General features: G+C 34.3%; 1 protein-coding gene across 2 annotated transcripts in view; it reads left to right on the top strand.

Annotated features, from left to right (window-relative positions):
• Positions 1-13,481, top strand: part of LOC144450454 (ubiquitin-conjugating enzyme E2-24 kDa-like) — a 71,884-nt gene extending 58,403 nt beyond the window's left edge. For both annotated transcript variants that reach the window (XM_078141066.1, XM_078141067.1), the window contains 3 exons: positions 5,237-5,369; positions 6,322-6,469; positions 7,671-13,481. In XM_078141066.1, the coding sequence (XP_077997192.1) occupies positions 5,237-5,369; positions 6,322-6,469; positions 7,671-7,768 (379 nt within the window). In that variant the 3' untranslated portion in view covers positions 7,769-13,481. The remainder of the gene's footprint in view (positions 1-5,236; positions 5,370-6,321; positions 6,470-7,670) is intronic.
• The last annotated feature ends 270 nt before the right edge of the window (positions 13,482-13,751 follow it).

The raw sequence follows: 13,751 nt of genomic DNA, 5'->3' as shown, positions 1-13,751 counted from the left end.
TGATAATACTAATTCAAGACCATTGTGACAAGTTATCTACTGAGTACTAATCCAGAACCATGGGATTGATACATTAGGCTTTAAATCTGCTATGTCATAAACCATCCACTGTTACTATAGCACTAATCAAAGACCATTGTAGCAGTCAAATGGTAGCCTGTTGAAGTGACATGTAACAAAATAATCATGCACTTATTTATGGAAAGAACGTTTGGAAAACTCCTTGAGATATCTATGTAATATGAGTTAGTTATAGCGTGTGAACTGCTGTTACCTCTCACCATACCTAGATAACTCATTACGTTGTACATGTACAGATAATTAAGTGACTTTAACAGTCGTAAGTGAACAATTTTATCTGATAGTAAATGTTACTTAATTGACAATAGAATAGATATACAATGTTGATTGATTGATGGACAGATATATATTCATTTGAATTGTTAAAAAATGACCAAGCTTCTAAAAATGAGGACCTTTTTCCTTTTGACATCTGAACATGGTGTAAATTGTGTTAAACTAGTTGATATACTCAGGAAATACTTGAATACAGGTGAAAATTGCTGATGTCATTTTAGGACTGGGCATAATTTCGTACCCTTTTCCTTATGAATACTATCGCAAACTGTTATGTACCTCTATAAATAACTGAACATGTATTTAAATAGCTGAAGTCTAAATATGGGTATATTTTGTTCAACCGTTTGATATATACATAGAAATGCAGTGAAAATGATGTTTCGGAAATGCTTGATCATTGACAAAAAAATGTTGATGTAATTTTGTTTCCATACCAATATCTAAAACTGTTATAACATGTACATTTAACTGAAGTTGGAATATTTTGTCCAACCATTAGATATGTTCATAGAAAACATAGCGTTCACCGTGAATGGATGTGTTCACTCATGATAAATGCGTAGGCAACCTCAAGTTGTGCAAAAGTGTTTATAGACGTAGAGAGTTGATAAAAACCTCTTGTCTAGATAAATTATTTTCTATCTGGGAACATTATAGCCCAGTGGAATGAATAAACTATTTACACCATTCCTACCATCTAACCATATCCTCTATCATTTAGAGAACGTCTTTTTTGGTGTGCATGATTCTTGAGATCTTTCTGTGCTTTTGTTACTGTACCTCCATCTTATAACAGAATTTTCAATCGAAAGATCTGTGATTTTAAATATTATTAAGGACTTTTGCATTGTTGTCTACAGTGTGTTGAAACCCTAAATCATTTATAAAAACCAAGTATTGTGGCACATTATATTTTTTCTGCTATTTCAGAGTAAAATGAAATTGAACATTGCCAAAATTTATGGAAAAAACAAATTTCTGTCAAACGCTATCTACACGAAATAGGTAGTGAAGAGACTAGTCAATATTCCCACAGCAGAGTGGAGAAAACGAATGGGAAACATTTATCAATTATTTTGTGATCTGTCATTTTACTTGGCTGTCCTCAGCCACTCATAAATAAATGTAGTTGACAGAAATGTCATTTTAAGTGTACATTAGGTCCTGATTGTGAAAATATCTTTGTTAGTTTATCTGTTTAAACTGTTTGTCCATCACCTTACGATAGATGATCATGTTTTATGGACAGTAAAAAGTAAATTACATTACCTGGCTATATCCACTGTTCATTTCTTTTGTGCCACAAATGAGGATTGACTTTGACACCCATTAAATTAAATTTCTAAAAATAGTATTTGGGTAATTTAAGTGTTTTGGATTGTATGTTTCATCACAGAATAGTAATAGGAAATTAGAAGAGGGCAAATTTGTACCATGTTACCTTGTTCACAAAGAACACATAAATTACAAAAGGGCACAGTGCTAGTGTTGATGTGGTCAGGGAAAACAGTTATAATTACAGAAATTACCTTGTTACATTGGTCAGAGAGGACATAGAAATGACGAGGGTTCAGTGTCTGTGTTGCCTTGTTCATGAAGAACGCAGAAATTATAAGAGGGCTAAGTGCCATTCTAGCTGTTGAGATGTAGAACACAGAAATTACAACGAGGGTTTAGTGCTCAAGTTACCTTGTTCAGGGAGAACACAGAAATTACAAGAGGGCTTTCTGTCCTGTTACCTTGGTGAGAGAGACCTTAGAAATTATTAGAAGGTTCAGTGCCTATGTTACATATTTTAGGGATCAAGAACACAGGAATGACAAGTAGGCTCAGCACGACTGTTGCCAAATTTAGGAGGGCACAGATATTGCATGCGAGTTCAGTGTCCACATCACCTTGTTCAGAGAGAACACAGAAATATCCGCTGATCTGACATCCATATTTTTTCAAACAGCAAAGATATTACTTGTTTGTTTAAATAGTATACTATATTACCAAACCAATAGACAAATTAGATGATGAACTACTAGACAGGTGATTACAGGTGATGGACACACTGATGTATATCATCATGTCAGTAATTCTCTTGGTTTCCCTCTATCCCACTGACTTTGGTGATAAATCTCACTATTTGACCCAAGGGTCAAACCAAACTAAATAGCCTTGTATTTCCTACACTAGAACTGTTGCTGTACATTTCATGTAAATTTGTATTTGCACATTTTGCAAATCATTAAATGTACATACTTTTTAGCTAAATAGTTACAGTATATTTCCAGCTAAATTGTTGCAATGCATATCCTTATTTAAGTGTATTTGTAGCTAAATAAGGATATTTCTGAAATTTCACATGTATATACAAGTGTAGCTAAAATTGTTGAAGTATATATCCTAAATGTATATTTTAGCTAAATTAACATTATTTTTTAATTCACCCACACATTATCATGGACATAAGGATCATAGCGAATCAGTAAAAAAATCAGTTGTATAGAGATTTTATACTGACTAAATCAGTTTTTATGTCCCTTATGACTAGATTACTAGAGAAAAGATAAAAGCAGTGAACGTGTTAACCAGCTGTTCACTATTATTATAATTTAACTGCATTTCGGTTGAAGCTGAGTGTGAATAATGGAATTATGAATATTTTCACACGTGTTGAAATAATAAATACAATGTAACATTTGTTTAACATCAACTCAATCACGATAACATTAATTCACATCACGCCATCAATATTTTAAACTAAGCCAAACATGTCACTTTTGTTACCAAGTTAAAAAAAAACCTTGTGTAGACGTAGTACATGTGATTTAACCAACAAAAAGACATCTGGCAGTTATAGCCAAATATAGTGTTGAAATAAGATATTACCATTTCCTATGATGACATGTTAGTTTTGTGTTGTGATACAGTGAAACAAATATGGTCATGAGAAGATGGTAGGGAAAAAAATGGACAGCAGCCATTGTATGAATAGCGCCCTCTGTAGTTGATATTTTAGTTTTCAGTGAAATATACCTGCCAGCTCCTCTTGTACTTAATAACACAAATTTTGTGAATTGCAAGGTGATATGTAAATGATAAATTACTGATTAGATTAATTCTGTATTTCCCAACTTGTAGTTTTTTTGTGAACAAAAAATAACCCCCTGGTAAAATGAGGACAAATATATATTATATTATCAGCCATCTTCTTGATGTGGTAGGTGATAGTACATTATGTGTTAGAGACTAAACTACTTATTAGCAATTTTACAGCAGTAACAGCTAGCATGTGTGTATCAAAATGGTGTGTAAACTATTTGTTAACTTATGACAGCATTGAGATAACTTTAACTAGCTTAGGAATACTACCAAACTAGAGAGAGTATAGAGTTTCAATTGGGCAGTACAATATTTCTATGTCTAACACAACGTGTTTTGTTATAAATTACACAAAGTAAAAATACAGATACATGTACTACAGGACACAAATATATGATATGATACATTTCATCTCACAGTGAGATACAGCATAAATTTTCATGTGCATTCATGGTATCATTCTATGTATTTTGTTTGTGTAGTTTATGGCAAAAACAAACGTGGACTGTAAAAAATATTATGTTGCCTCATTGAAATTCTGTAGTCTTTCTGGTTTGTAGTAGTACATTAAGGTACACGGGGAAGAATCGCCTTGACTATTTACGACGTAATCCGACACAGCACGAAGTGTTTTGGACTTTGAACTTATTTGCATATGTCAAATTGTCCATGCTCACGTCCCACCACGGCCAGTCAAAGAGGAGGAACATTTTAGTCCAATATTCATGCTCCTTTACCAAAATATACTCAAGAATTGTCATTCCTGACAAAAAAAAATCTTATTTACTGCACTAATGTTTCAAAATTCCCGCGATGTCATAACCAATGCACTATCGGGCGATCCGTTATGCAGAGACCTACTTCCGCATTCCACTCCATTATCATGGCGCCACCCGTAGCATCTCATGAATATTTATTAAAAACGTCATCTTCGGCTTCGTTTGGCAAGATTTTTTCACGTTCGGACTAATCCTTTGACCCAACTTTGCGTGTTAGCGGGAAGTACCCGGATGATAACGTAGTTCTATGGTAATTCTTCAGACTCTGACCTATCGATGTTTGGCACTCGCTTTTCAATCGGATCACTCGTTACAGATTTACGTGATTTCGCCTGGGACTTGAAAATGACATCGTTTGGACTCAAAAATGCACAATTTTCATAGTTTTTACTAAGAATTAATTGGAAATTCATCTATTTTCTATAAAACATCGATAGAGTATGTTGTTTTGAATGTGTCTAGGTCATAGTTCAGGGTGTACGGCAAATACATTTACAGGAAACGCTCGCTGAAATTTTCGCCGATTTTTTCCCCAAATCTTGACCAAATTTGACGTTTTTGTAAAGAAAATCGCTTCTACCAAGCAATTATTTTTTCATACATCGATTCACTAGGTATTTTTAAGTCTGTATTCGAAGTTTCATGAAAATTAAACAGCAAATTTCGATATGAGTGGCATGTGAAGTCAACAATGTATGTTAGTAATTGTTACAGATCTAAGGGCCTGCAATGGGCAGCGGTCGGCCAGTGGTTCTTCCCCGTCTACCTTAACGTGAACTCATGTAGTATATATTGAATGTAACTAATCTGGTAGTTATGATGTGTGTGTGTGTATAAATAAAAGTGTCCATAAAGAACACAGACTGGGCTAGAATCATATTTTTTAAAATTCAAATCCAAGTTTATCATTAATTAACATTGATCAGATTGAGATCTTTATATTATAGTGCTTGTTGTAAAGACTAATCACATGACTTATCTATAGGTTCTTTATGTTTATATTGCAGTGCTGGTCCTAAAGGTGATAATATTTATGAATGGGTGTCTACAATTCTAGGTCCACCTGGGTCAGTCTATGAAGGTGGTGTTTTCTTCCTGGATATCCATTTCTCACCAGACTATCCATTTAAACCTCCAAAGGTAAGACTCTTCATTTCACTCTTTCTTAAAAGGGGCACATCACAAGCTGAGTTTATATGTATTTTGGCACAATTTTTTTGCAGTATTGTACTTACTGAAGTACACTTAACCACCACTTGCAATTGACTGAACTCAAACTTGATATTAAGGTATAACTATTTTAAAAAAAACACGATCCTATGACGTAATTAATCATACGTATGTAAAATGCAAAGACAATCTCTACTATGCAATCAGCTGTCATAAACATTAACATAATATTTGAATGTTGTTTTATTCAAGTATTTTCATTCAAGTTAAAAGCTTACAAACTCAGCTTGTGCCACTTCAAAAAAAATGTGATAAAAGCAAAATTGCATGTGAATAATTTAAGAGAACTTAGGTATATCCTTAGAAAGGTGAAAGGGCAACTGTTTCAAAGAAAGTCTCTACATGGGTCAACTTTTCCATCTAAAAATCCTTAAACACGAGGTCTATAAAGATGATTATCAATTTAATCCGTACAAATTTTAAAATCTTAAAGCTGTACCAGCTATACCTGGAGTATGTTTTTTTTCAATCCGACATCCAACAATATTCATAGGAAATTGTTAAAATACCAATAATTAGACACATTAATTCCTGGTTGAATTCGTGCTTGTCTTCTCGAGTACGAACTCAAAAATCAATTTGATAGTTTTTACACTGTACATAGCATATTATTACATGTAAGTCTACAGCTACACAAATACATTTAACCACAAGTGATTCAATACTGCTCTGGGTGTACATTATGTTGAACTAAATAGTTCAAAAAATTGTCCAGTTGCAGGTAGTGCAGAGCATTAAGCATGGCATTTATAGTCATGCAACCTTAGGAAATAATTGTGTAGCCATTTAACTAACTACATTTAGATTCTACTGTATTTTTGGTATAAATGGTTAATGATAAATTTGTCTTTATGTGTGACAGGTAACTTTTAGGACACGTATTTACCACTGCAATATTAACAGTCAAGGAGTGATATGCCTTGATATACTCAAAGACAACTGGAGTCCAGCACTGACCATCTCCAAAGTCTTACTATCTATATGCTCATTACTATCAGACTGCAATCCAAGTAAGTCTATACATTATTTCTTTCATTCATAAGTCACAGGTGCTATGCATTGCTAGGTCTAGGTGACGCTGGGAAAGCCGCGACAGTTCTACAGCGACATGATAACCAGTGCGCCCTCTATGCCACAGACAATTTCTAGTGACACACCAAAATTTATCTCTTACTATGTGGTGACTTACAACAACAAAATTTGGCTATCATTAGAGGGCACACTGGTGATAACATATGACATATTCTGATAATTATGTGTATTTGTTAGATCAGATTTCCATATGCAAACAGTGTGTATATATATACACACACTTATGCATACATAGGAGTGCAAAAGTAATGAGTAGAACAGTTCTGATAAATAAATTCAATACGGACGTTTCAAATGAACATTCTTTGACAAAGAATACCAAGGCAAGATATAAGTAGGTTACCACCTGACATTATGTCTATATGTTGTGACATAGAATGAAAGATCACAAGTTCTCTAACATACACATAGTTTGAGAATAGTGCTGCATTTTGCTTTATGAGATCAAAGACTCTTTAGTTGCAATAAACATTGATTATGATCACCTCAGGGGAGCAATAAGTCAGAATGTCTAAATATGCTACTCACGAAGTTACTACAGTCTTGTAAATTATAAAGGTAGTGTTTCCTTTATCATCTATACAATGTCTGTGGATTATTGTTCATAATACTGATCTCTAACTCACACATCATGAATTCTATTCCTGTGGTGTGCCCACTTGCTTTTAGACATTGATTGAAATATATAAAATGTAAAGTTATTATATAAAGCAATTCCAACAGAACCCCTGTTCTTTTCAAAGTGTCTCTGATATCATAAAAAACGATGTTAGCATACATATCATTCAATGTAGAAGTTTCCATTTTGTAATATGACAGAAACCCATGACACACTAGTGCAAGTATGGTGTACTCAAGGTGCTTGCCGTGTTCTCTGTGGCAGTCCTTTCGTCAGCGTAGCAAGTGAAAGTACAACAGAAAACAAATACCTTTGAGTACCCACACTAGAACTCAAGTGGCATGGGGTTCTGTTATTATAACATGTTTATCAGTAACAACTTTCTGTAAACATGACACTGTGATCATTTGCATGCATGTATTCATAATGTTTTCAGTTTACACTGCAAGTACCATCTGTACATAATAATAATGATGTACTATCTCTGTTTTGTTACCTAGGTGATCCATTAGTAGGTAGCATTGCCACACAATATCTCCAATCTCGTGAAGACCACGATAGGATAGCTCGACAATGGACAAAACGTTTTGCTACATGAACATAGTACTATATAATAGATTGCTGAAATATCTAAAAACATTTCAATGTGTGTAGATTTGGTGTCATTCTGTTCACAAATGTTTCCAAAGCCATGTCATGTTGTCGTTGCCCTTCTCTTCTGGCGTCATCTCATAGATTTTGTTTTATGTGTATCAGTGTTTTTGCACCTTGATAGAGGGATTGGGAAATTGAAGGGTGATGGAGTTACTGGTACATATATTGTACCTCATATTTTTCCCATTTTACCACCCCAAGCAAATATATAAAGAGTGAGATATTTCAAATAGTCTTTCAAAAAAATGCGGAAAAATAGTTTTCTACTGTTTTGGAAGATCTTTTCTTTTGTGTAAATTAATTTATCCATCTTGATGTGTTAACAAAATTGAAAAAACCAAAAAATTAGTTAAAGACTCTATAACTCTAACGTCAACGTTGCAAACAAACTGCAACACTGTCAAACATCTTTGTAAGTACAGTATTTAAAATAAATAGCGCCCTCTACTGGTGTAATGGACTAAAATGAAATTGGCAAACATTGCGTTAAACTGTCAAGTGTTTTTAGATATAGCACTAGTTTCTTATGAATAGCGCCCCCAAGTGGTATAATGAGAACAATTGGGGTCATGGTAACTATATATAGAATGAATTTCTAATGAATATCGCCATCTAGTGGTATAAATGAGATATGTTCTTACATCAGGTGTTGTGTTGAAATTCCCCAATTAAACGAGACTTACCTGGATTTGATTGGAATTCTGCCGAATGATGTAAGTCAGCAAGGGATTACATGTTCGTGGTCTGACGATGTTGTAGACCTCGATCCGGAACTCCGTAATACCGAATTAGGAGTCTGGAGTATGTTTGAGCTCTAGCGGGTAGAAATTGCGCACTGACTTCTGAGAGATTTGTGCAATCTCATATAGTCCCTGATGTCATCATTACGAGGTAGAATTAGAAATCTGGTGGCAAGTGTCATTTGCACTCTCCTCCAGGATGCTAGCTAATCAATTGATAGGTTTTATAAATAAAAGCCACTGTGCCATCTAATTTTAATCCACTAGACTCTAGGGGGCGCTATACACATCAAGGGTGCCACATATAGTCTTGACACTAGAGGGCGCTGTTACAAATGCAAACGGGGTGGATAAAACCTATTTATTACTGGGGAAAATATTGCTAGAAATAGTTTTAAAGCCAAAGAAAGTATGGTTTACCTCAGAAGTTTCACTGTGAGGAGAGAAGGCAAAGATTCCAGACAGGATTTGTGTAACATAAATAGCTGCACAGAGTGACATCTCATTATATTGTAGATTTCTATGTATCTTGCACCTTAGCTGATTTTCTTATGTACAGTGTTTGATGACTTTTTAAATTGAATGTGACATCCACCGTAAACCTTAACGCCTTCCCTTTCTGTACATATCATCAATCAGCTCCTGCAGCTGTTTCCATAAAGCTAAAGAAACAAATCAATCAAAAATAAAAAGGTAAAGATTAATAGCAACGTTCATTTCTTGTCATCAGTTCAGCAGAAAAATATACAACGCCATGAATTAGAACATGTTTACATTAATCAACTTACATTGTTTTATTTAATGTAGTTGTCCGAGCCAGCTGTGTCTGCTGCCTACTTGGTGTTTTCCTGGCAAGCTAAGGGGCACACTTTTTGTATGTGATTTTTCCTAGCATGTTGGGGACACCAAGATTTGTGTGTTGTCATGGTCAGCTGGATACACAGACAACTTTATTTATACAGTTTACTTTTCAATACCTTTCTAACTTTTTCTGTGTTCTTATTTCAACTAAATTAGTAGTTTTCATACGGAATTGGAGTATAGGGTCTTGATACATGTGTACCTTAGATATATTTTAAAATATATCTAAGGTACACATTTAGTATTAACTAGTCAGGGTCTTGATTGAAATACCAACAGCTCATCAGTTAAAGTGGCACAAGCTGAGTTTGTTGCATTTTGCTTATGTGAAAATAATAGGGAACAACATTAATCAGACTGAGCATGCTCAGATGCAAAGGACTGTGGGATTATCTGTGGTTATTATAATACATAATCTGGCGCTACTGATAAAATTAACTTCCCACAATGGTCAGGGTGACTATGAATTGATTATTTGTGGTTGCAAACAATGTATCAACATGGTTTACAATACTAATTGATTAGTATTTATTATCACATTTCCCATGACGCAATATTCAACATGGCGGGGTTGCAAGTGCCCTATTCCATAAAACCCTGATTAACTATTGTAGTATAATGTTAATGTCAATGCATGCCTTCTATGACATTACAATTTGTGTTCTGGCACTACTAGAACTATTGATTGCATAGTAGGGGTTGCTGTACGTTTTTTATACGTATAATAAATTCATTAATCAGGTCATTTAAGTTATATCCTAGTACCAGGTTTGAGTTCAGTCAACTGCAAGTGATAGTTAGATATACTTAAGTAAGTTGAATACTGTGAGTATCTTTTAATATGAAGTACATCCCCAAAAACATATACACTCAGCTTGTGTCCCTTTAAAGCAAGAGAAACTAATATTTCTGATTTTTTTCAGTCAAATCAAATTATGCACCATTGTGTTGTGTAGTATCCACTCCAATTTTGTACTAAAACTTACATAAACAAACTGATCTCACAACATTAATCAACTCATATAATATTTTAGAAAAAGAAAAGAGTAGTCATTATTTGTCAGTTTTCTTCCCAATAGGGAACTTGCAATCCAGACTGAGCATGCTCAGACACAAAGGACTATGGGATTTTCTGTGGTTGTCGTAATACCTAATCTGGAGATACCGATATAAAATAAACCCCCCACAATGATCAGGGAGACTGAATTGATTATTTGTGATTAAAAACAATGTAACATTATTGTTTACCATACAATTTTATTAGTATTTATTATCCCATTTCCCATGATGCAACATTCAACATGGCGGGTTTGCAAGTTCCCTATTCTATGTATAAAATACTTGAAAGTCCCAGTTGCTGTAAGATTTTTTGTACAATTTTTTGTTAAACTTGGCTGTTGAAAAATACATAATATCTATTAAAATGGCTCAATCCTAATTAGCTGAATTACATGTCTAGTCAGTGGTTTTGTGTACACTGACTTGATGTCTGTATGTAAACAGTATGACCAATCTACTAGTCATTGATGGTACTGTGTACACTGGATTGATGTCCATGTGTAAATAGTAGAAAACACCATCTCAACTATGTAATATTCAACAAATAAAAATGTAAATTCATTAGCAGTTGATCACTATGGCAACCATACATAACTGAACTAGTGCAACTAAAATGGCTACACAAACTGGGGCTTCAACATCTAAATTGGTAGATTTTTTTTATGTTAATTTTACATTGGTCAGAGTGTATGTGAAGGGTCTTTATAGCAAACCAAAGAACTTTTATGTGAAACTTTATAATTGGTATATTTGAGAATTGTAAACCAATCTAAAAAAACACAAAACAAAAATACTTTCTTTGAATCTTTACGTGTGGATGTCTTCTACTGAAACTATGATAAAAAGTGTGAAACCTGAAACGAAATGTTGTCGGACTCTACAAAAATCTCAACGTTACTACATTTTATCATCTGGCTCAACAAATTCCATGGTTAATAAGATTTCTGTTGAGCCAGACAATAAAATGCAGCAGTATAAATGAGATATTTATCGTGCCAGATGACGTTTTGTTTCATGTTTCATTGTCTTAATTGTAACAGAATCTTTACTTGTAGTAATGTTAAAATCTGTTATATTGGTATGTAGAGCACCACCACTAGAGGGCGTACTAACATATTTATTTGAAATAAAGGGGAGCGTTTCAGTCTCCCCTTGTAAAGCAACTTTTTTTTGAGACTCAAAATAAGTACTACTAGTAGATATATAGTTTGTGTAACAATAAATAGTAGTCTGACCACACCTGCAGGAATTTTTCACTCGTCAGTTCCAGGAATGGCTGGTGAGATTTAGAATGTGTTTTTTTATTTTATGCAGGTCGCAAAGATAACCACACAAGCAGGTGCCATTGTTAAAAAATTTCATTGCCTTGATATTATGGCCTTTCAGGTGTACTCATTATTTCACTTTGAAGGTCAATATTGCAATTATTTAACCTTTTACTGGAGGAAACAAACAACTCATGGCCAAGACATCTTGACTAATCAAGTGTAAATCCATTGTGTTTATGTACATACTAAGCCCATGAATGTACAGACCTGATGTTATCCAGACTCTCATCAAGTGGGCTCCATTGTGAGTCTCCCAGAGTAGTGCATTCCAGGGAATTCTTCACCTCCAACATTGCATGTTGAATGATCCAGTTGATATATATTCGCCACCGAATTTATAAGATATGCCCTCATGCATTGGCCTTCAGGAGCTGAATGAGAGCAGAACGACACAACTTATTTTACTTAAAAGTGTTGTCTCCAGGGGTTTACAATGGAGATGCATGAGGTAATAAGACATCTCAAATACTCATTGACTGTAGAATGTCACCTTCTATTACCATCTCTGTGAATATTTTCAAGGCATGTTGACATGTCACACTTGTCACATTTCATTTGTCCATAACAAGTTGAGGGCTGTGTTTTGTTGTAACTGTAGCTGTAACTGTGTCCATGCATAAAACAAAGTAATGGTTTGCTACTGTTTTTTACAACTGTTTTTCTGAAATTATAATGGTGCCCAACCAATTACAAACATTAAACGTTGTATGAATTTTTGAATTTTACATACAGTGATAGTTATGATTAACTGAATGCCATGGCCAATTTTTAGAATTATGACGCAAAAAATCCATTATTGATTTTTTTTAGAAGAACCAAATAGTCAGTTTCTATGTCTACAATTTACAGCGTTCTTATGTAATGGTACTGCCACATTAATATGTGTTAGGTAGGATTTATTTTAATATGTGGAAATTAAACTCATTGCTTTATCTGTGTGCTTGGTTTATCAAATTGTGTACTATTTTACCTGCATAATGTAACGGATTCATTGTCTCACAATCTGCCGAATAGTGGCAATTGAAGTGTCTTTGAAAGGTAAAGTCCAGTCAGACTTGGTACCTTTAGTACACTTGTATTGATTACTGCTATCAACTTAAAGGAAAAGTCCAGTCAGACTTATTTCTGCCTTAAGTACACTTGTATTGATTACTGCTATCAACTTAAAGGAAAAGTCCAGTCAGACTTATTTCTGCTATCAACTTGCATATGATTTTTGGTGATAAAATAGCACTTTGGTAACATACTCAACTTAGAAATCTTGTAAAGAAGCCCTATTGCGTTTCAAATGTCGACCTTTTGGGGGCTTTCCTGCCATGGTTTATCGGAAAACCACCCTACTCTCTGTGTCTTGACATATATGAAGGTTAAAGACACAGAGATTACGGTACTGGACAAACTAGGGCAACTATGTTTTTTGCAATTTTTAACCATATTTAAGTTATTGAGTATATTTGACAATAGGAAACTTTAGTGTGATTTGCAGAGATAGTATATCAAGGCTTTTTTGCTGAAACAAATAGACACACAAAATAATGTAAATTTTGTACCTCTCTGTGGACAAGTTTGGCTCTTTAATTGTTATGTATGGATACACAAACCTGCCAATTTTCCCCCCTTGTGTTGTATTTTAGTAAGAAAAGTAGAAAAAAACACTGTAATAAAATTTTACAGAACATACCTATACTTACACGTTTCACTGGTGGTTTATTTCTCTTTATTTTGCCAAGACTAGAAACCTGAGCCCTTCAGAATAAGAGTTTGTAGATAAAAGAAAAACCATAACCCCCTACACCAACCCACACCCACCACATTCTTGCAAGTCTGAGTATAACTTTCTGTTGATGCAACATGTGAAGCAGTGTTCTGCATATCTATAACTGAGGACCCCCACACTTCACCATCCTACACGTACCTCATATCTCTGAATATCCATTCT

The sequence above is a fragment of the Glandiceps talaboti genome, chromosome 20, assembly GCF_964340395.1.
Source record: "Glandiceps talaboti chromosome 20, keGlaTala1.1, whole genome shotgun sequence".
Taxonomy (NCBI): domain Eukaryota; kingdom Metazoa; phylum Hemichordata; class Enteropneusta; family Spengelidae; genus Glandiceps; species Glandiceps talaboti.
Note: the sequence above shows the minus strand (reverse complement) of the source record. Positions and strands in the feature narration are given on the sequence as shown.